The sequence below is a fragment of the Geotrypetes seraphini genome, chromosome 8, assembly GCF_902459505.1.
Source record: "Geotrypetes seraphini chromosome 8, aGeoSer1.1, whole genome shotgun sequence".
Classification (NCBI taxonomy): domain Eukaryota; kingdom Metazoa; phylum Chordata; class Amphibia; order Gymnophiona; family Dermophiidae; genus Geotrypetes; species Geotrypetes seraphini.
In genome coordinates this window covers 92,715,300-92,741,452 of record NC_047091.1, presented here as the reverse complement: position 1 = coordinate 92,741,452, position 26,153 = coordinate 92,715,300, and the positions used below count along the sequence as shown (strand labels likewise).

General features: G+C 48.8%; 1 protein-coding gene across 1 annotated transcript in view; it reads left to right on the top strand.

Annotated features, from left to right (window-relative positions):
- The window catches only part of MYO1F (myosin IF), a 235,841-nt gene that overhangs the window by 88,663 nt on the left and 121,025 nt on the right, over positions 1 to 26,153 (top strand). The window contains 5 exon segments of the mRNA XM_033955757.1: positions 998 to 1,129; positions 1,320 to 1,454; positions 1,782 to 1,914; positions 2,178 to 2,263; positions 2,265 to 2,375. Coding sequence (XP_033811648.1) covers positions 998 to 1,129; positions 1,320 to 1,454; positions 1,782 to 1,914; positions 2,178 to 2,263; positions 2,265 to 2,375 — 597 coding nt within the window.

Sequence of the window (26,153 nt, the reverse complement as noted above, 5' to 3'; positions counted from 1 at the left end):
GTCCTGGCAGGTTCAAACTTTATCTAGTGTGCCTGGGACAATGAGGGGATTAAGTGACTTGGTCACAAGGAGCAGCGAGGGAATTGAACCACAACCTCAGGGTGCTAAGGCTGTAGCTCTAACCACTGCACCACACACTTCCATACTCATCACATACCCAGCATCTGGGGCCCCTGAGGAAGGCTATTACAGCCGAAACACAGACCATGTTGGGTCTGCACTATTGTCCTTTTATGTGGATGAGCTTGCATTCTACTAATATTCAATAAACACTTGTGACTTTGTTCCTCCATGGTGGATGAGCGTGTATTTTACAAGACTTCCACTCATATTTGCATCAACAACATCAATTCCACAGCTTCTTTTGGGACTTCCTTTTTACTGTGGAATTACTGGGTTTCTTTTGTGTACTCAATTCTGATCCCTACATTCTGTGTAAAATGGGGCTTCATGTATCTGACTCAACGAGTCTCTATATAATGCATAATTAGATAACTATGCACCTTTGTAACAGGTGTCATAATTTCACTATATAACTGCTAATATGTAAATGTCATCGTGTAATTGCATCACGGAGATGGGAAGTTTGGAAAGTTTCACACTGCCCGTGTCCCAGCTAAGTACATGGCTAGCTTTTGCATTGGTCTTAAATACTAACATATCCAGATGCTTTAACTTTGAAAATTGCCCAAGAACAAAGTACCCAGAGACGTTGGCATCTCTTTTTTTTTTTCTGAGAATATTTTTTTTCTGTCCAAACCAGTGTGGGTACTTTTTTTGCACATGGAGAATTGGCTGTTTTCAAATAGCTGATTTCTATGGATAAAGTGATGTTTTGCCCTTGGAGATGGCTTTGAAATTTGTTCTCAGTAACTACCATATACTGTATACACTTTGTGACCAGATTGCTTTGACCACTTACCTGCTTTTTCTAACATTGTACTTGATATAAGGGCAGTATCTATTGGAGTGTTACAGCTCTTTCTTGATTATCCAGGGAAAGTATTTTGAAATCCAGTTTAGTCGGGGTGGAGAGCCAGATGGGGGAAAGATTTCCAACTTCCTGCTGGAGAAGTCACGGGTGGTCAGCCAGAATGAGAACGAGCGCAATTTTCACATTTATTATCAGGTGAGACCTCAGAATTACAGGAGAGCAGATGCTGCAAACAAGGCTATCTAATGCCCCGTTGTTCTATTGGGCATTTCAAGGCAACAGCATGCTAGACCCAGTAATGGCATCTCCTGCAATAGAAAGCAGCGGGATGCTGTAATGGAAGCTTTGTTGTCATCCTACCTTCTCCTTATCTTCTTGTCCTCAGCTTATTGAAGGAGCCAACCAGGAACAACGTCAGAACTTAGGCATCATGACCGCTGACTATTTCTACTATCTGAACCAATCAGAAACCTACAAGGTGGATGGAACAGACGACAGGAGTGACTTTCACGAAACCCTGGTGAGGGGCTCTCTGCTCTGTATTATGTAATCAGCTTGGCATTTCTCCAGCTTTCTAAACCAGAGTCTTATGCAATAGATTATAGACCTGAACAATAGATTAAAGTATAAATTGGTACCCAAGATAAGCAGTGACTTGACCCAGAATCACAATATGAGGAACACAACTTAAATTCCCTTACTTGTGTTAGCACAAATTAGTGTATGCAATTAAGCCTAAATTGGGTGTCCTTTGGAATTGCCTTTCACATTTCAGTTCCACTGCATCACCCCTATTCATTCTAATGATGTTTGGCGCCATCTCACTGTGTCCCCTGTGTCATTGCAGAATGCAATGAAAGTCATTGGCATTGCCAGCCAGGACCAACAGCTGGTGCTCCAGATCACTGTAGGCATCCTGCACCTGGGTAACATCTGCTTTCGAGAACAGGGTAACTACGCCCAAGTGGAGAATTACGACTGTGAGTAATTTATAGGAACACCCCACTCTTCTACTGGGTCACTGCTGCAAATGCTACATAAACAGTAATAATTGGATTTGTAATATACGTTTCTTTAAAAAGAATAATGAGGTGTGAAGTTATCTGTCATGGTGTAGCTTGATATTGCATGACAGTGTGGAGTAACCTGACACGGTGTGGTGTGATCTGGTATGTGCTGTAACTTGGAAGGTGTGGAAAAGATGGAGAAGTGACCAGCGTTCCTGCATTTTGGTTCTATGCAGTGCTGGCTTTTCCTGCCTACTTGCTGGGAATAGATAAGGACCGCTTAAATGACAAGCTCACCAGTCGGAAGATGGACAGCAAATGGGGGGGGCCGATCCGAGTCTATCAATGTCACCCTGAATGTGGAGCAGGCCTCTTATACCCGTGACGCACTCTCCAAAGGACTTTATACCCGGGTTTTTGACTTCCTGGTAGAGGTAAGTTAACACTAATAGAGAACGTATTTGGAGATATGGCAGGATGTTTCAGAAACTGCCAAGTTCAAAAGAAGAACTGCAGCAACTGGACTAGAAAGGTGGTTAGTTAGGACTGTTCCCTGCCAATGATAACAATGTGTAACTCTTTAATAAGAAAGGAACTTTTTAAAATAAAAAGTTAAGATCTGTATAATTTGGCATTTTTCTTTCAGGCTTCCCTGTAACCCCTTAAATACTCTCTCATGCTAAATCCCAAATTATGGAGAAAGTATGTAATGCTATTCAGTTATGAGGAGGAAGTCTTTCATCCAGACTGGTTTCACACATACATTAAAATCTTTTTTCTATCAAAAAATAATCAGTGGAGCATGTAAGCTTCCCTGTTTTCTTAGTGTGCATACACACCACACACACATACAAAAAGCTTACTTTGTTTTCTCCTTACCAGCTAAATCAAGAAACCGATTTACTAAGCTAGAGCGGCCTTTCAGAAGGAACCCTAGATGTGTTAAAATGTATTGGAACAGGGTGAAAGAAATTTCCCACTCGTGCATTGTTGGGGATCATTTTCTGCTTAAGATGACTCAGTTGTTGGAAATGGAAGTCAAACAATAAAAAATGAATGTTTGGGAGAAAAGATATTTATATTTCCTGAGGTTGCACAGGTCAAGCAAGCCAGGAAAAGGTGGCTCCTTACTTACAAACCAGATCTGCAAGAAATATTCTGGCCGATATTCAGCCCATGGCAATGAGCATTTTTTTTAAACAGTGACAGTTGCAAGCAAAATTAGTCTGATCAGTTTACTGTCCTCAGGGCATGGGGGACAATAAACTGATCAGACGAATGAACGTACAACATAAAAGATTCATCAAATGAATGGATTTAATCTACAAGATTTACGAAGCCGTGTTAGCGGCTTTATCATGCGTGACTTTTAATCACGCGCTAACCCCCGTGCTAGCCGAAAAACTACCACCTGCTCAAGAGGAGACGGTAGCAGCTAGCGCGGCCGGTAATTTAGCACACGCTATTACACGCGTTAAACCGCTAATGTGGCTTCGTAAAAGGAGCCCTTAGAATAAAAATCATAGTTTCCACATTCACGTTTGCACATATTGGCACGCGTTGGAAAGTGGCTGATGTAGAGGAACCAAATTCAAGGGCAAACTGAGTGTGGAACTCCACTTGCAGCACAGAAAAAGATAAATGCACTGATTTTCTTTTTTGTCATCTTGGCGAGGTGATTTGTATAAGATCAGTCAGGAGATACAAACAGCTTGGTTTGGTTTACCACTCTTGATAAGTAAACCAGGTATGGAACAATATTGTGCCATGATGGTTCCTTCATAATCATGGTTCTCATGTCTGCAGTGGCGTACCAAGGGGGGAGCGGGGGGGAGGTCTGCCCTGGGTGCAGTCGTACGGGGGTGCACAGCCAGCCCGGTCCCTATTGCGCTCCCACCCTCCCAACGAGAGCAGCAAACCTAACCTCCAGTAGCGTCGGCTGCTTTGAGGCTTTCTCCTCCCTCTGCCGCGTCACTGATGACGTCATCAGCGACGCTGCACCGGCAGGAGAAAGCCGTGAAGCAGCCGACGCTACTGGAGGGAGGTTTGCTGCTCTCTCTGGGAGGGTCGGAAAGGTTCACTTGGAGGGGAGAGATAGGAGGGTCAGCGGGGTTCGGCTGGGAGGGGAGAGAAGCGGTCTGCCTCGGGTGCTCCAAGGCCTGGTGCCATTATCTTCTTCGGGCAGCAGCAGCGTTTACAATTTGCTGCTGCTGCCGGCTTCAGGCCTTCCTCTCTGCCGGGTCCTGCCTACTTCCTGTTTTCATGAAGACAGGACCCGACAGAGAGGAAGGCCTGAAGCCGGCAACAGCAGTGAATTGTGAATGCTGCTGCTGCCCGAAGAAGTTCAGGACACCAGGCCTTGGGTGACAGAAGGAGGAAAGGGAGCAGAGGGGGAGAGAATTGGGGAGAGTGTTGCTCTACCCAACTGGAGGGAATGAAAGGAGATGCCAGGGCTTAAAGGGAAGAAGAGACGCCAGGGCATGGAGGGAAGGAGGAAGGTATGCCACATCAAGGGAAAAGGAAGGGGGAAAGGAAGGAGGAGATGTCAGAGCATGGAGGGGGAGGGAGAGATGGAAGAAAAGGAAAGGAGAGAGATGCCGGGAATCAGGGAAGGGATGATGCCAGACTGTGAGGTGGGAAGGAAAGAAAGGAGAAGAGAGAGATGCCAGAGCATAGGGGAGGGGGGTGGTGACAGAGAGAGAAAAACGGAGAGGTGACAGAGTTGAAATCAATCATGTACAAAGGAGAGAAGAGGCATGGGATAGATAGTTTATGGAAGGAGCATAGAAAGAGGGAAGATGCCATATGGAAGAGAGAGAGAGAGAGAGAGGATGCACACTGAATAGAAAGAGCACAGAGGGCAGTGAATGGAAGGGGCGAGATAGAGGGTGAACAATAGATGGAAGGGGTAGAGAGAGGGAAACAGACACTGAATGGAAGTGTGGGGGAGAGGAAGGATAGCTGCTGAATGGAAGTGTGAGGGAAAGGGGAAGCAGATCCTGGAAGGAAGTGGGGAGGAGAAAGAAAAAAAGGGCACATACAGGATTGAGGGAAGAGGATAGAGTTAGTTACTGGAAGGAGTGAGGGAAAGAGGTGGCAAGCTATAGGTAGACACAGTGAAAGAGGGAAATTGAGGACTGAATAGTAAAAAAGAATTTAGACAAAGGCAGAAAATAAATTGAGAAGGAAGACCAGGGAAGAACAGGAGGAAGGGAGCGGAGAGAGAGATGCCAGAGCAGGGGGCAAGGAGAGGAGATAGATACCAGACCAATGGGGTGAAAGGAGAGATGGAAGGGGGAGGCATACAGTTTCTGGAAGGGGCATAGAAGGAGAGAAGATGCCATATAGGGGCAGAGAGATGGCAGACAGTGGATGGAAGGAAGAGAGTAACAAGAAGATGAGGAAAGCAGAAACCAGAGAAAACAAAGGTAGAACAAAAATTTTCTATTTATTTATTGCTTTAGGAGACATTTGTCACTGTTTCTATGGTATTGCATTGTATGCAGAGTCCAGCTTCTTGCTGGTTCAATTTAACCTTTGTCTATGTATTTCTATTTTATCCCCCCTTTTACAAAACTGTGGAGCGTTTTTTAGCGCCAGCCGTGGTGGTAGCAGCTCTGATGCTCAGAATTCTATGAGCGTCAGAGCTGTTACCACCGTGGCTAAAATCCACACTACAGTTTTGTAAAAGGGGGAGGGGTAAGTTTGTGATTACTTATTCCATACTAGGCGAAGGTGTTTTCTGTGTTCTGTGTATTCGAAAGGCATGGTTTTCTGTTAGGATTGACTGCAGGATTGATCTGTATTAGTCTGGCTTGTTTAGTTTTACAATGGCTGTATTGCTGTTGTACTTCTCACTGCAGTATGTAAGATGCTGCCTTTTCCTAGGTACTCATGTGTGATGTGTGGCTTGTTACTAAAAATCATGTTTTTCGTATAGATGGGGGGGTGCCAAAAAATGATGGGCCCCGGGTGTCACACATGCTAGGTACACCACTGCACGTCTGTTTTGGCCTGGTGGAAGTGACTGAGCACAATATACACTATTTAAAATGTGTTTTTTTTTAAACCCATTTATTTAAAAAATATTTATTTAGATATTTTTATTTTAGAAAATTACATTAGAAGTGATTACCGTATTTTCACGTAGATAACGCGCACCCGTGTAAAACGCGCACACGGGTATAGCGCACGGAAAACACAAATTTATGTACAGAAATTTTTATATACCGCGCACACCCGTATACCGCGCATGCTGCCCGACTCTGCCCGACTCTCCTTTCGCCCGCCCCGACTCTCCTCTGGCCACCCCGACTCTCCTTTCGCTGGCCCCGACTCTCCTCTCCCCCTTGAAGTCCTGTCCCCACCCTGGAACCCTGATGCCCCCCCCCCGGTGTCCAATTCACCCCCCCCCCCCACAGGACCACTCACACCCCCACCCCGAAGGACCGCTTGCACGCACTCCCACCCGCACCCCCACCCTGAAGGACCGCCCGCATCCCCACAGCCTCCCGAACCCCCCCCCATCATGTAGAAGCTCCTACCGGTGTCCTGCTGCTTTCTCTTGGCGGTCCCGGCCCTTCCGTGAGCCCTACGCCTGCGCTGCTTCCTCTTCCAGTGGTTCGCCCTTTCTCCAACGTCAATCCCTCTTGCCCCGCCGACTCCCCGACTCCCCGACACGATCGGGGCAAGAGGGAGCTCAAGCCCTCTTGCCCCAGCCAACCGCGGCACCCCTGACACGATCGGGGCAAGAGGGAGCTCAAGCCCTCTTGCCTCAGCCAACCGCGGCACCCCTGACACGATCAGGGCAAAAGGGAGCCCAAGCCCTCTTGCCCCGCCAACTCCCCAACTCCCCGACAATATCGGGCCAGGAGGGAGCCCAAACCCTTCTGGCCACGGCGACCCCCTACCCCCACCCTGCACTACATTATGGCAGAAGGGATCCCAGGCCCTCCTGCCCTCGACGCAAACCCCCCTCCCCCCAACGCCCGCCCCCCCCAAGAACTTCCGACCGCCCCCCCAGCCGACCCGTGACCCCCCTGGCCGACCCCCACGACACCCCCACCCCCCTTCCCCGTACCTTTGTGTAGTTGGCCGGACAGACGGGAGCCAAACCCGCCTGTCCGGCAGGCAGCCAACGACGGAATGATGCCGGATTGGCCCATCCGTCCCAAAGCTCCGCCTACTGGTGGGGCCTAAGGCGCCTGGGCCAATCAGAATAGGCCAGGGAGCCTTAGGTCCCTCCTGGGGGCGGGGCCTGAGGCACATGGGCCCAACCCGACCATGTGCTTGAGCTCCCTCTTGCCCCGATCGTGTCGGGGGTGCCGCGGTTGGCTGGGGCAAGAGAGCTTGAGCTCCCTCTTGCCCCGATCGTGTCGGGGAGTCGGTGGGGCAAGAGGGCTTGATGTTAGAGAAAGGGCGAACCGCCGGAAGAGGAAGCAGCAGGCGCAGGGCTCACAGAAGGGCCGGGACCGCCAAGAGGAAGCAGCAGGACACCGGTAGGAGCTTCTACATGATGGGGGGGAGTCGGGAGGCTGTGGGGGTGCGAGCGGTCCTTCAGGGTTGGGGTGCGGGTGGGAGTGCGTGCGAGCGGTCCTTCGGGGTGGGGGTGCGGGTGCGTGCGAGCGGTCCTTCGGGGTGGGGGTGCGAGCGGTCCTGCGGAGGGGGAACTATGTAAAAAAAATTTTATATAGCGCGCTCATGCGTATATCGCGCACGGTTTGTAAAAACACGTATAACGCGCGCGTTATATGCGTGAAAATGCGGTATATTGGACGTTTGAATGCCAAATTTATACAATTTCCCAAGATTTGCAAGGGTAATTCTATAAAACATTTTTGCATGTAAAATGCTGATTTATGCATATAAATGGTCTTTTGTTAAATTAGGTCATGGCTAAAAGTATACAAGGTACAAGACAGCATGGCCGATATTGCAAACTATTTAACCATCCAGGAATGGCTCCATGGCTGGTTAGGCGTGGATATTCTGTGCCAAACCAGATACATTTTAGCAGTTAAAATAGTCTGCATAAATGGAAGGCCTATCTTTAAACGCGTACCATTTAAACAGTGAGGGCAGGATTCTGCAAATTGCACCGTTATCAGTGGCCACCTACAAAAGCAACGCCATTCGTGTATCAGTCACACTATGGCACCGTTTACAGAATCACAGTCATGTCAAAAGTAGGCATTGGAAATGTAGGCCAAGGTTTTACAAGCCTTCAATTACGGCACGTACCCATGACAAGAATCACATCTGCAGAGGCGCCTACTGGCATCTACGTCCACTTCCAGCACAAACCATGCCTACTTTTGACGTAGGCGCTTCTATAGACGAGACCTGGATGTGTTCTTTGTAAGCGCCTACTTTTTTAAAAAATTACTTTCTAATTGGTTTTAAATGGCATGGTCAATTACCACACCTACTGCTGCCTAACTTACCGCGGCAGTTTTGAGAATCAGACTCTGAGCACTGAATATCAGCTTAACTGGTTAAATTGCCACAGTCAAAAATAAAACCAGATATTCAATCCATTCACTGAATATGGCTCAGCATTGAATATTCAGTTTGACCTCCAGTGTCAGGCAGTCATCACGCAGCCTGCTGTTGGCTGAATATTGGGGGCACGGGGGAAGTGTGCACTTGTACAGTAGGGGGCTAATATTCAGACTGTGGGATGGAGGCTGGCTATATCCCGTGGTCAGTGCTGGGCCATATCCAGTGATTGGTTGTGATAAGGTACACCCATCATCCCTTGGAAAGCAGAGACCCAAAGTAGAACAATATGCTAGAACTTGCTGCGTATAGGTTCTCCCGGGAAGCCAAGGGAAAAGGCCTGATTTACATATCATTTGCATATAAACCAGTACACTTGGAAATACCCTTACAGAGGTAGAGGGACTATAATCCAACTTTGAACAGTTTAAAATTAAAGGAATAAGTCTGAGGCCTTGCCTTCCTCGCTGGCCCTGCGGGTTCGGTGGGGCGCCTCCTTTCCTTTACGCTGGGCCCTGGGCTCCTTTCGGTATTTGGGGGTCTATCTTTCGGTTTCCACGACTCAGCTTTATTTGCTTAATATTCCTAAGCTTTTGGCTGATACTAAGATCCAGCTGGAGGCCTGGGAAGGCCTCCCTCTGACCCTGCTGGGCCGCATCTCTTTGGTTCGCATGGTGATTTTTCCGCGTTGGCTGTATGTGTTCCAGACTTTGCCGCTTCGTATGTTGAAAAAGGATCTTAAAAGTTTAGATCATTTGCTGTCCCGTTTTTGTTGGAATTCGCGCAAACCGAAGGTTCGTTTTCCCTATTTGGTGGGTGGCTGGCAACAGGGAGGACTGGGACTTCCTGATTTTGGCCTTTATAATGAGGCCTGTTTACTGCGCCATTTGAAAGACTGGCTCATGGGTGAACATCAATATACCCCGTTGGATTTTGAACGGGCCTTCTATGCTCCTCATACCTTGAACAGTCTCTTACACTTGCCCACTAAGGATCTTCCCCCTGAGTTCCGTGCATGTGTTTCTTTGAAGTCTATGCATGCTGTGTGGGGGAGCTTGGTCGGCAGACTGGGAGGGGCCCCGCGTGTGTCGAATCAACTTCCCCTACGGGGGAACTTGGCCTTTCCTCCGGGCCGGGATAGCCCTGCTTTTCTCGGCTGGGCGGCCCGCAGCTTTCATCTTTTGGAACATCTGTTGACGGAGGAGGGCGGTTTTCAGCCTCTGGATGCTTTGAGGGATTGATTGGGTGGGGGCTGGGGTGATATTTTCGCCTATTGTCAGGTAAAGCATTATATTCTTTCTCTTCCGCAGGATCGCCTTGCTTTCCCAATGGGGGTGCGTCTTCGGCTTTTTTTTGACGGGGTGGCAGTTTCTTTTACTTCGGTGTCGGCATTATATAGGGCCTTGTCAGAGCTTATGGATACTAGAGAGCTGTCGCAGCTTCAGCGAAGCTGGGGTCGTGAACTTGGCCTGGATCTTGGTGCTTGGGATGTTTTGCGAGCGGTGCGTGGGGTCCCTCATCTGATCACAGGGGCGGAGTATCGTGAGTGTTATGTTAGAGTGATTTATAGGGCCTATCTTACTCAAGTCCAATTGCATAAAATGGGAGGTATTGACTCCCCTTTGTGCTTGAAATGTGGCAGGGACCCCAATACTTTCGCTCACTCTTTTTGGGATTGTTGGACTATACAGGTTTTTTGGAAGGCTATTGTTCGATATTTCCGTGGTTTATTTTTGAGCACCATTGTGGGTACTCAATGGAACAGTTGGTTCTTGATCTTCCTGGGGCTTTCGTGGTCTTCCTAAAGGGGGTACCCTTTGATGTCGTAAGGTGTGTCTCCTTGCTCGCAAATGCATTTTGAAATCCTGGACTGTTTCAGAGCCTCCCTCTTTTTGGACCTGGAGAGCGCTGGTGCATAATTTGGCCATGTGGGAGGCCCGTGAGGCCATTGGCCACCCTCGTCGCCGACATCATTTTTTGCTTGTGAGGGGAGTATATCTGGACTCCTTAACTCCTAGAGGGCGTAGTTTCCTGTTGAATCCTCTGGCTTAGCTGGGTTGGGGTTCTTGGCACTTTCTCCTGGGATCGGACACCGCACTTTATAATTTTTTTTTTTTTCTTTTCTTCAGGGTCGTTGAGGGGGGATGGGCTTTTCATTGGGTCTGCCGGGGGCCACCAGAACATGGGCCTTTGGTACTTTGGAGTTACGTCTTTTAGCTTCTGTTAGCTGTTGGGGGTGGGGGTGGGGGGTTTGTACGGGGGGAATGGGCTGTTTGGGGGGGGAGTTTGGGGCAGGGGGGTTGTTTGTTCTGTTTGTCTCTACACTGCAATGACTTGTGTATTTCTGGAAGCTTATTCCTTGCCATTGTTGTATTTGTTATTTGATGTTTCCTATTCCTTCTAATAAAAAGATTTGAACATAAAATTAAAGGAAATCACCAAAGGTCCAAGTGGAATGTATCACAACTAATGAAGCAAGTTAACTCACCCTAAGGAAAAAGAGATCCTTTCCATAGGACCTCTGAGCCCTTGGCAACAACCCTTGGAGGGATGCATACTGGCTGTCACCTAATCCCCAGTAAATTCTTTTTTACATGTACTGTGATGACTGGATTGTCCCATTGGACCAGTGTACCACAAAGACTGTAGTAACTGGAGAGTCCTGTTGGACAAGTACTATTCCCAAACCCTTGAGTGCCTGGAGAATCCTGCCAGACCAGGGGGCCCCAGGATCAAAAGTGACCAACTCGGTCAGTCACACTAACATTTGAATATCCAGAATATTTTCTTGCGGCTATGATTTAACCAGTGAAGTCAATATGAAGTGCTGGCTAGATAAGTTTACATCAGCAAAAGATAAGCCTACTATTTTATATGGTCCAAATTGGCTCTAAATTTGGCTGGTCAGTGCTCAATATAGCCAGCTGTATTATTAGCCACTAACTGCAATATATAGTGGAGATAGCCAGCTATCTCCTGCTGAATATTCACGGTTAACCAGCTAAGCACTATTTGGCTGCAAGCCAATCCTGGCCAATTAAATAATGCTATCAGGAGGCAGATATATTCAGGGTCTGTGTTTATATATAGCTTTGGGTAGAGTCACAATTTACATATGTTTTATACAATACAAAATTGTGTATATTGTGCATTTACATCTCCTTTGGTGCAGGCATAATGTCCACATCTTCAGTCTGGACATGAATTTCAATGGATTTGTGGTAGTATTTTATAAGAAGTGCAAGGAGTGGAACAGCCACAAATAACCAGGATGAGAGCAGGAGTCCAAAATAAAATCACTTTGTAGCAGGAGACTAATGCATGATTGTGTGTTTCAACCTGGTTTTAATCCAAATTTCCACAGCGAGATTTTATATGGCACAGCACAGGATAAATGGACTCCTATTGAGGGTATAGGCTGCCAAAACACAGTCCATGTTGGGTCCTTAGTACATCCATTCATCTGGGTTTTGTTGCTTCATTTTTTAGACAGTGTTTTTAATAACATGATTTTATTTTGGACTCTTCTCTCATCCTGGTTATTTGTAGCTGTTCCATTCCTTGCACTTCTGTGGTTTGCCACCCCTTTGATTTTCTGTACTATTTTATAAGACATATAAATGCCTATGGGCCCTATATTCAGACTGCAAGAGACAACCCAACTATTTCCCGCATTTGGCAGTGAATCCAGAAATTCTTGGGGGGGTTTTGGCCACTTAAAACATAGCCAGTTAAACCAATATTCATCGGCTGGCCAGTTAAGCTATAGCAACCAATGATAGACCTGCTATTTATGTGGGCCTATCAGGCCGTTCAACTTATTCGGTCACCCAATGAATATTGGTGTTGATTGGTTATGTCACGCGACATTGCTGGTAACTGGACTAGCCACCAAAGGCTAGATTCTCTAAAAGGTGGTGGCAGCTTAGAAAATCAGTGCCAATCACGCTACAGTGCTTTTTAAGTGCAATATCTTTATTAAGTACAGTGGTGCCTCACACAACGAACTTAATTGGTTCCAGGAGCAAGTTTGTTATGTGAAACGTTCGTTATGTGAAACGCGTTTTCCCATAGGAATACATGTAAAAAAAAATAATTCGTTCTGCAGCATAAAATATGCTAAGATGACATAAAAAAGATAAATTTTTGGTTATTATTTTTATTTAGATACATCTAAAAACATAATTGTTTTTTAAAACAACACACATTTTTTAAATTTAAAGACAGACTAAGTAGAGTCTAATTTTACAGTGAGAGGGCAGAGTCTCAGCGGCAAAAACTGGGACTTAACTGTTCATTTTTTTTTTTTTTCTACCGTGTTTCCCCGATGATAAGGCAGGGCCATCAAATAAGACAGCCCCCCCTTTTTAGAAAAAAATGTAAAATAAGGCACCCCCCCCGCAAATAAGCCACCCACCGATACCTGCGCTTACCCGAATCGGGTGGTACGGTGGGTGACTCCGTGTAGTCCCTGGCACCCCCCGACACGATCGGGGCAAGAGGGAGCTCAAGCCCTCTTGCCCCCCCGACTCCCCGACACGATCGGGGCAAGAGGGAGCTCAAGCCCTCTTGCCCCCCCGACTCCCCGACACGATCGGGGCAAGAGGGAGCTCAAGCCCTCTTGCCCCTCCCCGACTCCCCGACACGATCGGGGCAAGAGGGAGCTCAAGCCCTCTTGCCCCCCCGACTCCCCGACACGATCGGGGCAAAAGGGAGCCCAAGCCCTCTTGCCCCGCCGATTCCCCAACTCCCCGACAATATCGGGCCAGGAGGGAGCCCAAGTCCTCCTGGCCACGGCGACCCCCTAACCCCACCCTGCACTACATTACGGGCAGGAGGGATCCCAGGCCCTCCTGCCCTCGACGCAAACCCCCCCTCCCCCCAACGACCGCCCCCCCCAAGAACCTCCGACCGACCCCCAGCCGACCCGCGACCCCCCTGGCCGCCCCCCACGACACCCCCAACCCCCTTCCCCGTACCTTTCTGTAGTTGGCCGGACAGACGGGAGCCAAACCCGCCTGTCCGGCAGGCAGCCATCGACGGAATGAGGCCGGATTGGCCCATCCGTCCCAAAGCTCCGCCTACTGGTGGGGCCTAAGGCGCCTGGGCCAATCAGAATAGGCCCGGGAGCCTTAGGTCCCTCCTGGGGGCAGGGCCTGAGGCACATGGTCGGGTTGGGCCCATGTGCCTCAGGCCCCGCCCCCAGGAGGGACCTAAGGCTCCCGGGCCTATTCTGATTGGCCCAGGCGCCTTAGGCCCCACCAGTAGGCGGAGCTTTGGGACGGATGGGCCAATCCGGCCTCATTCCGTCGATGGCTGCCTGCCGGACAGGCGGGTTTGGCTCCCGTCTGTCCGGCCAACTACAGAAAGGTACGGGGAAGGGGGTTGGGGGTGTCGTGGGGGGCGGCCAGGGGGGTCGCGGGTCGGCTGGGGGTCGGTCGGAGGTTCTTGGGGGGGGGGCGGTCGTTGGGGGGGGGGGGGGTTTGCGTCGAGGGCAGGAGGGCCTGGGATCCCTCCTGCCCGTAATGTAGTGCAGGGTGGGGTTAGGGGGGTCGCCGTGGCCAGGAGGACTTGGGCTCCCTCCTGGCCCGATATTGTCGGGGAGTTGGGGAATCGGCGGGGCAAGAGGGCTTGGGCTCCCTTTTGCCCCGATCGTGTCGGGGAATCGGCGGGGCAAGAGGGCTTGGGCTCCCTCTTGCCCCGATCGTGTCGGGGAGTCGGGGGGGCAAAAGGGCTTGAGCTCCCTCTTGCCCCGATCGTGTCGGGGAGTCGGGGGGGCAAGAGGGAACCAGGCGGAGAGAGGGCAGTTAAGCGCAGTGCCTGCGCGGAAGGATGCAGCTCGGGCGACTTCGTTGTGTGAAACGAAGTTCGTTGTACGGATCAAGACATAAAGTTCGTTGTGCGCAGCGTTCGCTGTGCGAGGCGTCCGTTATGCGAGGCACCACTGTATATTAAATATACAAGGAAAGAACAAAGTGAATACAAGCTGGGTCCAGTATGAAGAAAAATCAGTAACAAGAACAGACTGCATCAAACAGGAGTAGTCCACATTAGTAGTACAGCAAGTAAAGAAAGAATATTCGTATACATAGTAAATCATCTAAGACAAACCGCAAAAGGAAGTTAAGGGTGCCCAACGTTTGTCATGAGTATGTAAGGACCCATGTTTTTCTGCAAAGCATCTCTCATAACGCATTATCAAACAAACATTATACCACCATAAATTGTAGGATAAGTTATCAGCATTTTTCCAGTTAGTTAAGATTAATTTTATAGCTATTAACAATAGGCAACGTAACAATTTAGCCTGTTCATCAGAAACGGGAGTCATTAAGCCTTTATTCCCATAAATCAGCACCGCCAAGGTAATGGGTTCTTCAATGTCAAGGATCTTGGCAATAGTTATCCATATTGAATCCCAAAATGTTCGGATTGGAAAACAATAAAAAATCATATGATCTAATGTGCCTATCGTGGTGTTACACGACCAACACATATTGTTACCATTATTGGGTAGTTTTGAAAGTTTATAAGGAGTCCAGAATGCTCGATGGAAGAGGAAAAATATAGTTTGTGAAATAGAAGCAGAATGAAGTACAGAAAGTGACTCTTTCCAAATGAGATTCCAGGTGTCACGATCATGGGAAATACCCGTATCTATGGACCATACAGCAGTGATACCTAAAGGTGGTTCAGAGAGAGGTTCCATCAGTAATTTGTACCACATAGATGATTGACCCTTTTTCTTAGATTGAATGAATTTATTCATAGTCAATATTGAGGGAACCTCTGCAGTAAGAGAGGGGACGTCATATCCAGCAGAAATAGCGTGTCGGAGTTGCATCCAACGAAACTGATGTGATTGGGGAATGCTGTATCGAGAACATAAACCCTCAAAAGCAATCCAAACCCCCGATTCATATAGATGACCAATATTATAAATCCCTGCGGTGATCCAGCTGTTCCAATGGACAGATTTATTTTGTATGAGGATTTTCGGATTGTCCCAAATATAGGTGTATAATGTGGTGTTCCAACCAATGGGAAGAATACTGTCCAGTTCCCGTATAGCTTTTTTGGTCGTTAAAATGTGATCCTGAGTGTCCAAATTAGAGATTTTACCAGAGAAAGTAAATAGTTGTAAGTCAGATGTCTTCACACGCTGTTCTTCCATCAAAGCCCACAGAGGGTTAGAAGTAGATGATTGGAAAGAAAGCCAAAAAGACCCTTGTCGAAGAATGAAAGCGGTATGATATTCAAAAAAACTGGGAAAGCGGACTCCCCCCTCAGATCTTTCTCTTTTCAATTTCTGAAGACTAATACATGGTGTAGACTTGTTCCATAAGAATTGCGTAAGCAAAGTTTCAAATTTTTTGTAAGAGGATCTCTTTAAGTATATCGGTATCATACTAAGCACATAATTAACAGTCGGGGTTATCATCATCTTTATGGTTTCCAATCTGCCCCACCAAGATAAACGTAATGGAGACCATTTGGAGACTAAAGCATTGATGGTATGCAAAAGATGATCCGTGTTGAATTCTATGATGTCATTCAGGGTGGAGCCAAAGTAAATACCCAAATATTTCATTTTTCCACTCATCCACTGTAAACCTAAATCCTTAACGGAATCATATACTTCCGGTGAATTCAAAGCTATGATTTCTGTTTTGGAACGATTAAGCTTATATCCTGATACTGCAGAGTAGCTGGAAATGGTGTTAAGTATGAATGGTATGGAGTCTGGAGATATGTAGAGCAGCACATCATCTGCATAAGCAGCCACTTTAATCTCTTGAGAGCCAAATTGTACCCCATGGATGTCAACATGTTGTTTAAAAGCTAACAATAGTGGTTCTAAAGCAATGTTAAATAGCAAGGGGGATAGCGGACACCCTTGTCTAGTGCCTCGGGTGGGATTGAAGCAATCAGAAGATAGCCCATTAATGTATACTTTAGTAGTTGGAGAGGAGTACAATACCCGAATCATGTTGATAAATGAGTCATGAAAACCAAACCACTGTAGCACTAGAAATAAGAAAGGCCATTCGATCCTATCGAAGGCTTTCTCTGCGTCGAGACTCATTGCAACGATGGGGGACTCTGATGAACCAGCCTGGGCTATGACATTAGTGAAGATGCGAGTATTATCGCTGGACAACCTACCCGACATGAAACCAGATTGTTCTGGCGAGATGATTGTATGTAAAATAGGTTGTAATCGGAGAGCCAACAGTTTTGCAAACAATTTGGCGTCTGTATTGATGAGGGATAGAGGGCGATAGTTCTGTATTAAAGAGGGATCTTTGTTAGGTTTGGGCAAAACAATAATATTAGCCTCGGTGAAAGAGCCGAAGACATCTCCAGAGGATATGAGGTAATCAAAAAAGGCGAGTAGATGTGGAGACAATTGAGATTTGAAGCACTGGTAAAACTCAATAGACAGGCCATCTGGCCCTGGTGCTTTAGATTTGGCCATATGGTCCATAGCGGACTCAATCTCAGTTGGAGTGAGAGAGGCACTTAATATAGAGTTGGTATGGTCGTCAACCGTAGTATGACGTAGAGGAGCAAGAAATTTTTCCATTTCAGGTTGAGAGGCTGCAGCAGAGGTGTAGAGTTGGTCATAATATGAACGAAAATGAGCCAGAATCTCTTTAGGATCTGTAAGCAGTGTTTGGTTATCAGCCGTGATGGAGGAGATGGTAGTGCGATCCACCTTTCTCTTCAGGTAATTGGCAAGTGCATGTCCACACTTATTGGCATCAGTATAATAGTGAGCATGTTGAGAGAATAGTTGCTTAGCAGCAGTATTGCTGAGGGCCAAATTATAAGAGTATCTTTGCGCCCGAAGCTGGGTTAAGATATTCATATTAGAAGGTGAAGCACAGTGTAAGGATTCCAGCGATTTAATATCAGCCTCCATCCGCTCCAGCTTCTCCAGAGATGATTTTTTCTTATAGGCTGTATACGAGATGATTGACCCCCGTATAAATGCCTTAAAGGCATCCCATACCACAGGCCATTTGGATGCAGCTGGTGAGTTAAAGGCAAAATATTCGTCTATATGTTTTGAAAGATATGTTTTGAACTCCTCATCTTGCGTCAGAGTGTTATTGAAACGCCATTGGGATTTCTTAGCGGTTTCAAGAAGAGAGGTAAAATCCAGAAGTACCAGAGCGTGGTCAGATACACTAATCTCCATTATATCAGAGGCATGAATGTATTGTACTAGGGATTGACTGATCAGAAAGTAGTCTATGCGGGAGTATGAATTGTGTGGATTGGAATAAAAAGTAAATTCTGAATTATCTGTGTGAGTAATTCTCCAGGGATCCACCAATTGAAATTGAGCAATAGTTTCAAGTTTTATTAGGATTTTATATACCGCCTATCAAGGTTATCTAAGCGGTTTTTACAATCAGGTACTCAAGCATTTTTCCCTCTCTGTCCCGGTGGGCTCACAATCTATCTAACGTACCTGGGGCTATTGAGGATTAAGTGACTTGCCCAGGGTCACAAGGAACAGTGCGGGGTTTGAACCCACAACCCCAGGGTGCTGAGGCTGTAGATCTAACCACTGCGCCACACACTCCTCCTCAATAACATCTTGTAGCATATGCCAATTTTTAGATTTTTTTATATGAAGTTGTAGATTTTCTGTCAAGAACATGGTGTTGAATTACATTAAAATCACCACCCAGTATATGGTGATAGTCTCTGTATTTATTCAAAAGGTCGGCCAGATCCATGAAAAACTGCGGGTCATCTAAGTTAGGCCCATACACATTTAGTAGCATAATTTTGTGACCATTAACATCTAACAAAACCTGGGACCATCTCCCTTGAGTGTCAGAGGTGTGTGAAATGAGCTTGAGATCAGGTCTTTTACGGAGAAATAATAAAACACCATTTTTCCTAAGTACAGCAGGGGAGAATATAGCAGGGTGAGCCCAAGATAAGGTTAATTGATTGTTTTCGTTGGTATCTAAATGTGTTTCTTGTAGAAAAAGTATGTCCGCATTGAATTTGGATATATAGTTGATAATTTTCTTTTTTTTAACTGGGTTATTTAAACCTTTGACATTCAATGTCAAACATCTAAGAGGCATAAAGGGTTAGTATATGGAACAGTGTCAAATATGCAATTTGAAAACAGTAAGCGGTAAAACATCAGTATGATTCTGTAAAAGAAAGCGGTTAATATGAGTATAGTATGCATTATAAGGAATAACAATAATACTTGCAAAGCAGAGATGGAGTTCAGCAGTACAAGGACTAAAAAAACAGTAGATGCAGAATAGTAAGAACAAGGAATCAAAACAAGAACATAGAAGTTGACCAAGGGTCAGAAAGCCCATGGAGAGCACAGAATCAGCAGCTCACAGCGCATGGCAGAATATACATCAACAAACTGAATAGAACAATTAAACAATTGACTGTTAAGTTGGGTGTGTATGACCACAAAAGTAGCACAGAAACACAGCTAAGGCATACTCAGGTTTTATCAATTTCACTGGGTAAAATAGTCTCGATGTAATCTGCAAGATCAAGAGGTGATGTGAAGTCCTTGGTGCTGTTATTATAGGTAACCCGGAGCTTCGAGGGGTACAGCATTCCAAACCGTGCTCCCAACTGCTTAAGTTTAGGTCGGTATTCAAGTAGTTGCTTGCGGGCTTTAGCAGTTTGCTTGCAGAGATCCGGCACGAATAGCAGAGTATGGCTGTCTAGTTTGATCGGAGCTTTGAGACGAGCCTGCTGCATAATGGACAGCACCTGCGGGTAGCGGAGTAGCTTCACGATGATCGGTCTTGGATATTTAGTAGGATTGGTAGGTTGGCGAGAGGGAATTCGATGCGCCTGCTCTATTTCAAAAGCGTGGCTAAATTCAAGATCCAACAGCTTCGGGATCGTGGTCTCAAGAAATTTTATGAGGTCGCGGCCCTCCCACGATTCTGGTAGGCCGAGTATACGGAAATTATTCCGTCGTGCACGGTTATTACCATCAGCCAGTTCGGCCTCCAGCAGCGTAATGCGCTTGGTCTGTCGCTGCAGCGATTTAATATTTTCAAGATGCATGGCCGATTGAGATTCCACCGTTTCCACGCGGCGGTTTAGGTCAGTGAGCTCCGCTTTAAATGCATGGAACTCAGATTTAATTTCGTCTAAGTCATTTTTCATATCCCCCAGCAGCGTGCGAAGAGCGCGAAACTCCATTAGGAACGAGGACGCTGTTTCCTCATCAAGTTTAGCTGCAGCTTTTGACGGGGAAGCCGGCTCGATACTTCTCTTTTTTCCGGCTTTTGAGGTAGCCATGCTACTTAGCAACGAGTTTCAGCGATTGAGAAGGTAGAACACCCAAACAAAAAAGGTTGATTTTGAGGCTTAGTTCGATTTTGCGCTGGAGCAGTGATTCAAGCGGCCATCTCCAGCGGAGCTCACTAGCACCCCCGCTACAGTGCTTTTTAGAGAATAGTGGCCATGCTGAAAGTAGGGGACAGAAATGTAGGCCACGGTTTTACAGGCCTAAATTTCTGGCACCTACTGTAGACGAGAATCATGTCCATAGAGGCACCTACCAGTGCCTATGTCTGTGTTGTAGACATTGTTCCAGGAAGACTTCGAATTTTCAAGCTAAGTGATTTATGAACTTTTGAACACAGCTATATTTATATATCATTGTATGATTTTTTTGTGTGGCCTTTTCCAGTATGGTTTGATAGTGCTTGTTATATGTTATATGTTGTTATACCTTGTCTGGTTTGTTTGTAGTGTTTGTATGGTGTTCTGTGTATACTATTCTATGAAAATTTTGTGACATTTTTGCAAATTTTAAATTAATAAATATGTACAATATTTCTAACTTTGTAATTTGAGTACATTGCTCTGATATTATAGTATTGTTCTGTGGTATATACCCTTCAGGGATTTCTTTTTCTTATCTTTGAGATTTACTTTGAATCCCGTTGTTTATTGGTTGTAGCTCTCCGTTTAATTTTTTGTGTCCAGCATAAACCATGCCTACTTTAGATGTAGGCACCAGCAGGTACCACTATGGATGGGAGATGGACGCCGTCATTTGTAGGCGCTTGTAAACGCCTACTTTTTCTTTTAAAGATTTTAATTACCTCACTGTTTATCACCAATTAAAACAATTAAGTTAGGCAGCAGTAGGGTGCCTACCACCACCTAACCTACGGTGCACTATAGAAAATGTGGGTCTAAGTGCTAATATTCAGTGGCTATCTACCACTGAATAGTAATGCTTAGCCAGCTTAGTACTATTTAACCGACAAGGAGCCATTCTTTAGCACTCTCCAGACCAGTAGAGGTTAACTTTACGAATGGGTATATATCTAATCATGACCAGCAGGTGGAGACTGAAAACAAAACTTTGGGACAGTATATCCTAGCCCTTCCTCTCTATTTCCCTCAGTCTTCTTTCAGTCTCCAGCAGGTGTTGAGTGATCTGTACCCATCTCTCTTGGTAGGGCTGTTGGAATTTGTTTAGGGGTTTATTGTCCCTGTTTTTGGCCGGACGGAGCTTGGTCGGGCCCTGTTTGGGGGTCCGTCCGACCTCGGGGGTGTCAAACCCGGCGGGTCACGAGCGGGGTCCCTCCCCCCACTTCCTCCACCTCCCCACATTTTTTTAGAGGAGCCTCAGCAGTAAGCCTTGCCCCCTAAGTCAAGCAAGGCATATTGCTTCGAGAGCCTGTGGAGTCTGTTCTGTAAAAAAAAAAAAAATCCTGAGGTAGTGCTGGTCTGAAGGGTTGTTTCCCTTTAAGAAAACTGTATTTTACTGTATTTTTTCATGTCACCAGCACTTTTTTATAGCTAGGTCGCGTATGGAGCAATTGTGCCCTTCTCCGGGGGAGTAGGACACAATTGAGTCCAGCCGCGAGGCACTCGCGGCCGGCCTGAACTCGGCGGTTTGGGTGGTGGAGCTCCGTCGGCAGCGGCTGCAGGCGCCCAGAGCTCCCCGCCGATGGTGCCTCGCGAGTCGGCTTGGAGCAGTGGGGAAGCCCGGTCTTCCACAACCGCCCACGGAGGGATTCCCCGAAGGATTCCCTCTCAGCTGATTTTTTTGACAGCTGATGCCGACTTGCCTGTCTTAGCGGCTGAGACTGTTCAGTCTTCTCAGCTGCTACAGGCCATGGAGGGAGCATTTTTGGCGGGAACTTCGCCATTTTCTTTGTCTGGCCCCTCCATTTTGTCTGCAACCTCAGGTGACCTTCCCCCTGTATGGCGAACACAGGGGCAGGTTTCAGCATGGACCCCTGCTGGGGCAGGGAGTCCCTGGGGACCCCCAGGGGTTTTTTGCCCCCAATTTATTTTCTTTCTTTGTGCGGACTTTTGGGGGTCCCACGTGCGCCTGGGGGGTTTCGGGGGGGGTTTCCCTCCGCGCCCCCTATGGCTTTGCCTCCCTCTTTTCGTTTGGCGTCCCCTCTTCCTCCTCCCTCATCCAAGCGCCCGCGGGGGGGGCTTGGATTGCGAATTGGTGGGCGGAGGAGCGTGTTGGCCTGGTTGAGGACCTGGCTGCTTTGGCGGGCTTCCAGGATCCTCTAGAGGGGACGCCTGTTGGCAGCGGGGCGGCGGGTTTCCCGTCTTCCAGAGCAGATGCGTCCGTGGTGCGCTTTTTTATTCAGAGGGATGAGCTTTTAGACCTGTGTAGCAGGTCTCCTTGGTGCTGCATTTTTGCAGTGGCGCCGCCGGAGACCCCGCGTATGGGGGCCCCTCTGCTTCAGGGGGTCTGTCCTGGTTCCCGCTCTTTTCCTGTGCGTCAGGATTTGCGGGATTTTGTGTTGGCGCAGTGGCCTCTGGGCGCAGTTTCGTTTGGTGTGCGCCTTGGCTCTTGGGTATCCCGTCCCGGAGGGAGGTAGGGCTACCTTAATTTCGCCAATGGGGAACGCGGTGGTCTCGGCACTTCCTAAGCGGCATACCGTGCCTGTTATGGACGGTTCTGCTCTTAGGGTCTCGGAGGCGCGTGCGTTAGAGACACTTCTTAAGTATGATTTTGATGTCTCTGCCTTTGGGGTCCAGGCGGCTGTTTGTGGGGAGCTAGTCGCTCGCGCCGTGTTTCGGTGGGCTGAGCGTGTCCTGGATCGGGAGTCTGATGACTGGTCTCTAGTGGATCAGGAGGTAGCGAAGATTGCGATGGCTGCCTCGTTCCTCTCAGATGCTCTTTATGACTTGGTGCGGATTTTGGCTAAGTCTATGGCATGGCCGCGCGGCGTATTTTGTGGCTGCGCGCTTGGGCGGCGGATTCTGTGTCCACAGCTAAGTTTCCTAAAGTTCCCTTTAGGGGGTCTTTTTGTTTGGAGAGGAATTAGATGAGTTGATTCAGACTCTGACGGACTCGAAGGTGCCCCGTCTGCCTGAGGACCGTGCCCGCCCTGCGTCTAGGTGTGGGACTGCCCGGGGGCGTTTGCGGGAATTTCGCAAGTATCGCCCGGGGCGTGGGGCTGCTTCTTTCCCGGCTCAGGGTTTTTCCCGGGGTCGGTTCTTCCAGCGCATGCAGCCCTTTCGGGGGGCCCGTCGGGGGGCAGGGAATCCCTCCGCCGGTTCCCCCGCTTCCCGTCCTGCGCAATGACTCCTTGCCGGCGCCCCCTTTGGTTCCGGTGGGGGCCCGGCTGCGCAAATTTTTCCCCAAATGGGCCGAGATCGCGTCCGATCAGTGGGTCCTTGAGGTGGTGCGGGACGGTTACGCTCTGGAGTTTTCCCGCTCTCTGCCGGACCTTTTCCTCGCTTCTCCATGTCAGACTCCATGGAAGACGCAGGCTTTTCGTCGGGCCCTTCAGCGTTTGCTAGATCTCGAGGCAGTGGTGCCGGTGTCCCCTACGGAGTGGGGCACCGGCAGGTACTCCATTTACTTTGTGGTGGCCATAAAGGAGGGGACCTTTCGGCCCATCCTGGATTTGAAAGGGGTCAACAGAGCTCTCAAGATTCCGTCTTTCCGCATGGAAACGCTGCGGTCGGTCATTCTGGCGGTTCAGCCGGGGGAGTTTCTTACGTCTCTCGATCTGACGGAGGCCTACTTGCAGGTTCCAATTCGGGCCTCTCATCAGCACTTCCTTCGCTTTGCGATCTTGGGGCGGCACTTTCAGTTCTGTGCGCTTCCCTTTGGTCTGGCCACGGCTCCTCGGACGTTCACCACGGTAATGGTGGTCGTCGCGGCAGCCTTGCGGTCGGTGGGCATCCTGGTTCACCCCTACCTGGACGACTGGTTGATTCGGGCAAAGTCGTTGCAGGAGAGCTCCCGGGTTACGGCTCGGGTGGTGGAGTTTCTCCGGTCGCTGGGCTGGGGGGTCAACCTTTCCAAGAGTCGGTTGGTCCCGGCTCAGCGTCTGGAGTGCCTTGGGGTTATGTTCGACACCTCCTTGGGGAGGGTCTAACTCCCAGAGGGCCGGGTGAGCAAATTGCAATCTCAGATTCGCCTGCTTTTGGAGTCCCGGGGTCCTCGGGCGCGAGATTTCCTCCAAGTCCTGGGGTCAATGGCGGTGTCCCTGGACGTGGTGAGGTGGGCGCGGGCCCACATGCGTCCTCTTCAGTATGCTCTGCTCCGGAGGTGGTCTCCCCAGAGGCAAGATTTGGATGTTCCGGTTCCCCTGCGAGGCTTGGCGCGCTGCAGTCTGCGCTGGTGGCTCCGGACCCCTCACCTGGTTCAGGGGGTGGGTCTGGATCTCCCGCAGTGGACGGTGCTCCTTACGGATGCGAGTCTCCTCGGTTGGGGGGCTCAGTTTATGGGCCACTCAGCTCGGGGCACCTAGTCCGCGGAGGAGGCCTCCTGGTCGATCAACGTGTTGGAGACCAGAGCGGTCAGGCTGGCGCTGTTAGCTTTCCACTCCCTTTTGCTGGGCAAGTCGGTCAGAGTCCTGTCGGACAATGCCACGGCGGTGGCTTATGTCAATCGTCAGGGGGGCACCAAGAGCACTCCTGTGGCGCAGGAGGCGGCTCGGCTCATGGTTTGGGCGGAGTCCCATCTTCTGGACCTCTCGGCTTCTCATATAGCCGGGGTAGAAAATGTTCAGGCAGACTTCCTCAGTCGTCACTTCCTGGATCCAGGAGAGTGGTTTCTCGGCGCCGGAGCGTTTCGGTTGATAGTGCAGGCTTGGGGCCAGCCCCTGATGGACCTGATGGACACGAGTGGCAACGCCAAAGTGCCCCGCTTCTTCAGTCGGCGCAGGGACAGTCTGGGCGAGGGTCTGGAGGCTCTGGTCCAGCCGTGGCCAATGGAGGGGCTCCTGTATGTGTTCCCTCCTTGGCCGCTGGTGGGCAGAGTACTTCTTCGCATTGTTCGCCATCCGGAGCTGGTGGTTCTGGTGGCTCCGGATTGGCCTCGGCGTCCGTGGTATGCGGATTTGGTGAGGCATCTGGTGGCGGATCCTCTTCCTCTGCCTCTCTTGGACGACCTTCTGACGCAGGGTCCCATTCCCATGTTCGACCCGTCTCCCTTCTGTCTTACGGCGTGGCTCTTGAAAGGGGTCGCCTGAGCAGGAAGGGTTATTCAGGCAAGGTAATTTCTACACTGTTGGGGTCCCGGAGGCTTTCTACCTCTCGGGCTTATGTGCGGGTTTGGCGTCTATTTGAGGAATGGTGTCGGGCGCGGGGAGTGACCTCTTTTCGCGCTTCTCTGCCTAACATTCTAGAGTTCTTGCAGGATGGCCTGGATAGAGGCCTGGCTTGGTCTTCTCTCCGGGTTCACCTTGCGGCCCTGTCGGCTTTTCGAGGGTTGGTGTCAGGTCAGCGTTTATCGGCTCTTCCTGATGTGATTCGGTTTTTGCGGGCGGCCAAGTTGCTTAGGCCTCCCCTACGACCCTCGGTTCCCTCTTGGGATCTTAATCTGGTTCTCTCTGTTTTGGTGCGTCCGCCTTTCGAGCCCTTGGACGACTGTTCTTTGAAGGACCTTACTTTGAAGGCGGTCTTTTTGGTGGCCATTACGTCTGCTAGGCGTGTTTCTGAGCTACAGGCTTTCTCTTGTAGGGCTCCCTTCTTGGAGTTTTCTAGGGAGCGGGTCGTCTTGCGGCCTGTTCCTTCCTTTCTGCCGAAGGTTGTTTCTCCTTTTCATGTCAATCAATCGGTGGTTCTCCCGGTCTTGGGTGGTCGGGAGGGCTCTTCTGAGCAACGGCAGCTGCGCAAGTTGGATGTCGGTCGGGTCCTTCGCTTTTATGTGCAGCGGACCCAGGAATTCCGGAAGTCCGATCATCTCTTTGTCCTCCTGGCGGGTCCTCGTCGGGGAGCTGGCGCTTCTAAGGCGACTATTGCGCGCTGGATCAAGGAGACGATTGCTTCCGCTTATCTTCTGAAACAGCAGCCGGTTCCGGAGTTTCTCAAGGCTCATTCCACTCGGGGTCAGGCGGCTTCTTGGGCTGAGTCGTCGCTCGTGCCTCCAGTGGATATTTGTAAGGCTGCGGTTTGGTCCTCCTTGCATTCCTTTGTTCGTCATTATCGGGTTGATGTGCAGGCGCGTCGGGACGCGGTGTTCGGTGAGCGTGTACTGGTATCGGCCCTTCGGGGGTCCCGCCCGTGAAAGGGACTGCTTTGGTACGTCCCATTCGTAAAGTTAACCTCTACTGGTCTAGAGAGTGCTAAAGAAGGAGAAATTAGGTTCTTACCTGCTAATTTACTTTCTTTTAGCTTCTCCAGACCAGTAGAGGTCCCCACCCTGTCTGTTGTTGTTGTTGTTGGGGCTGTTGCGCGGGCAGTTTTTGGTTTTT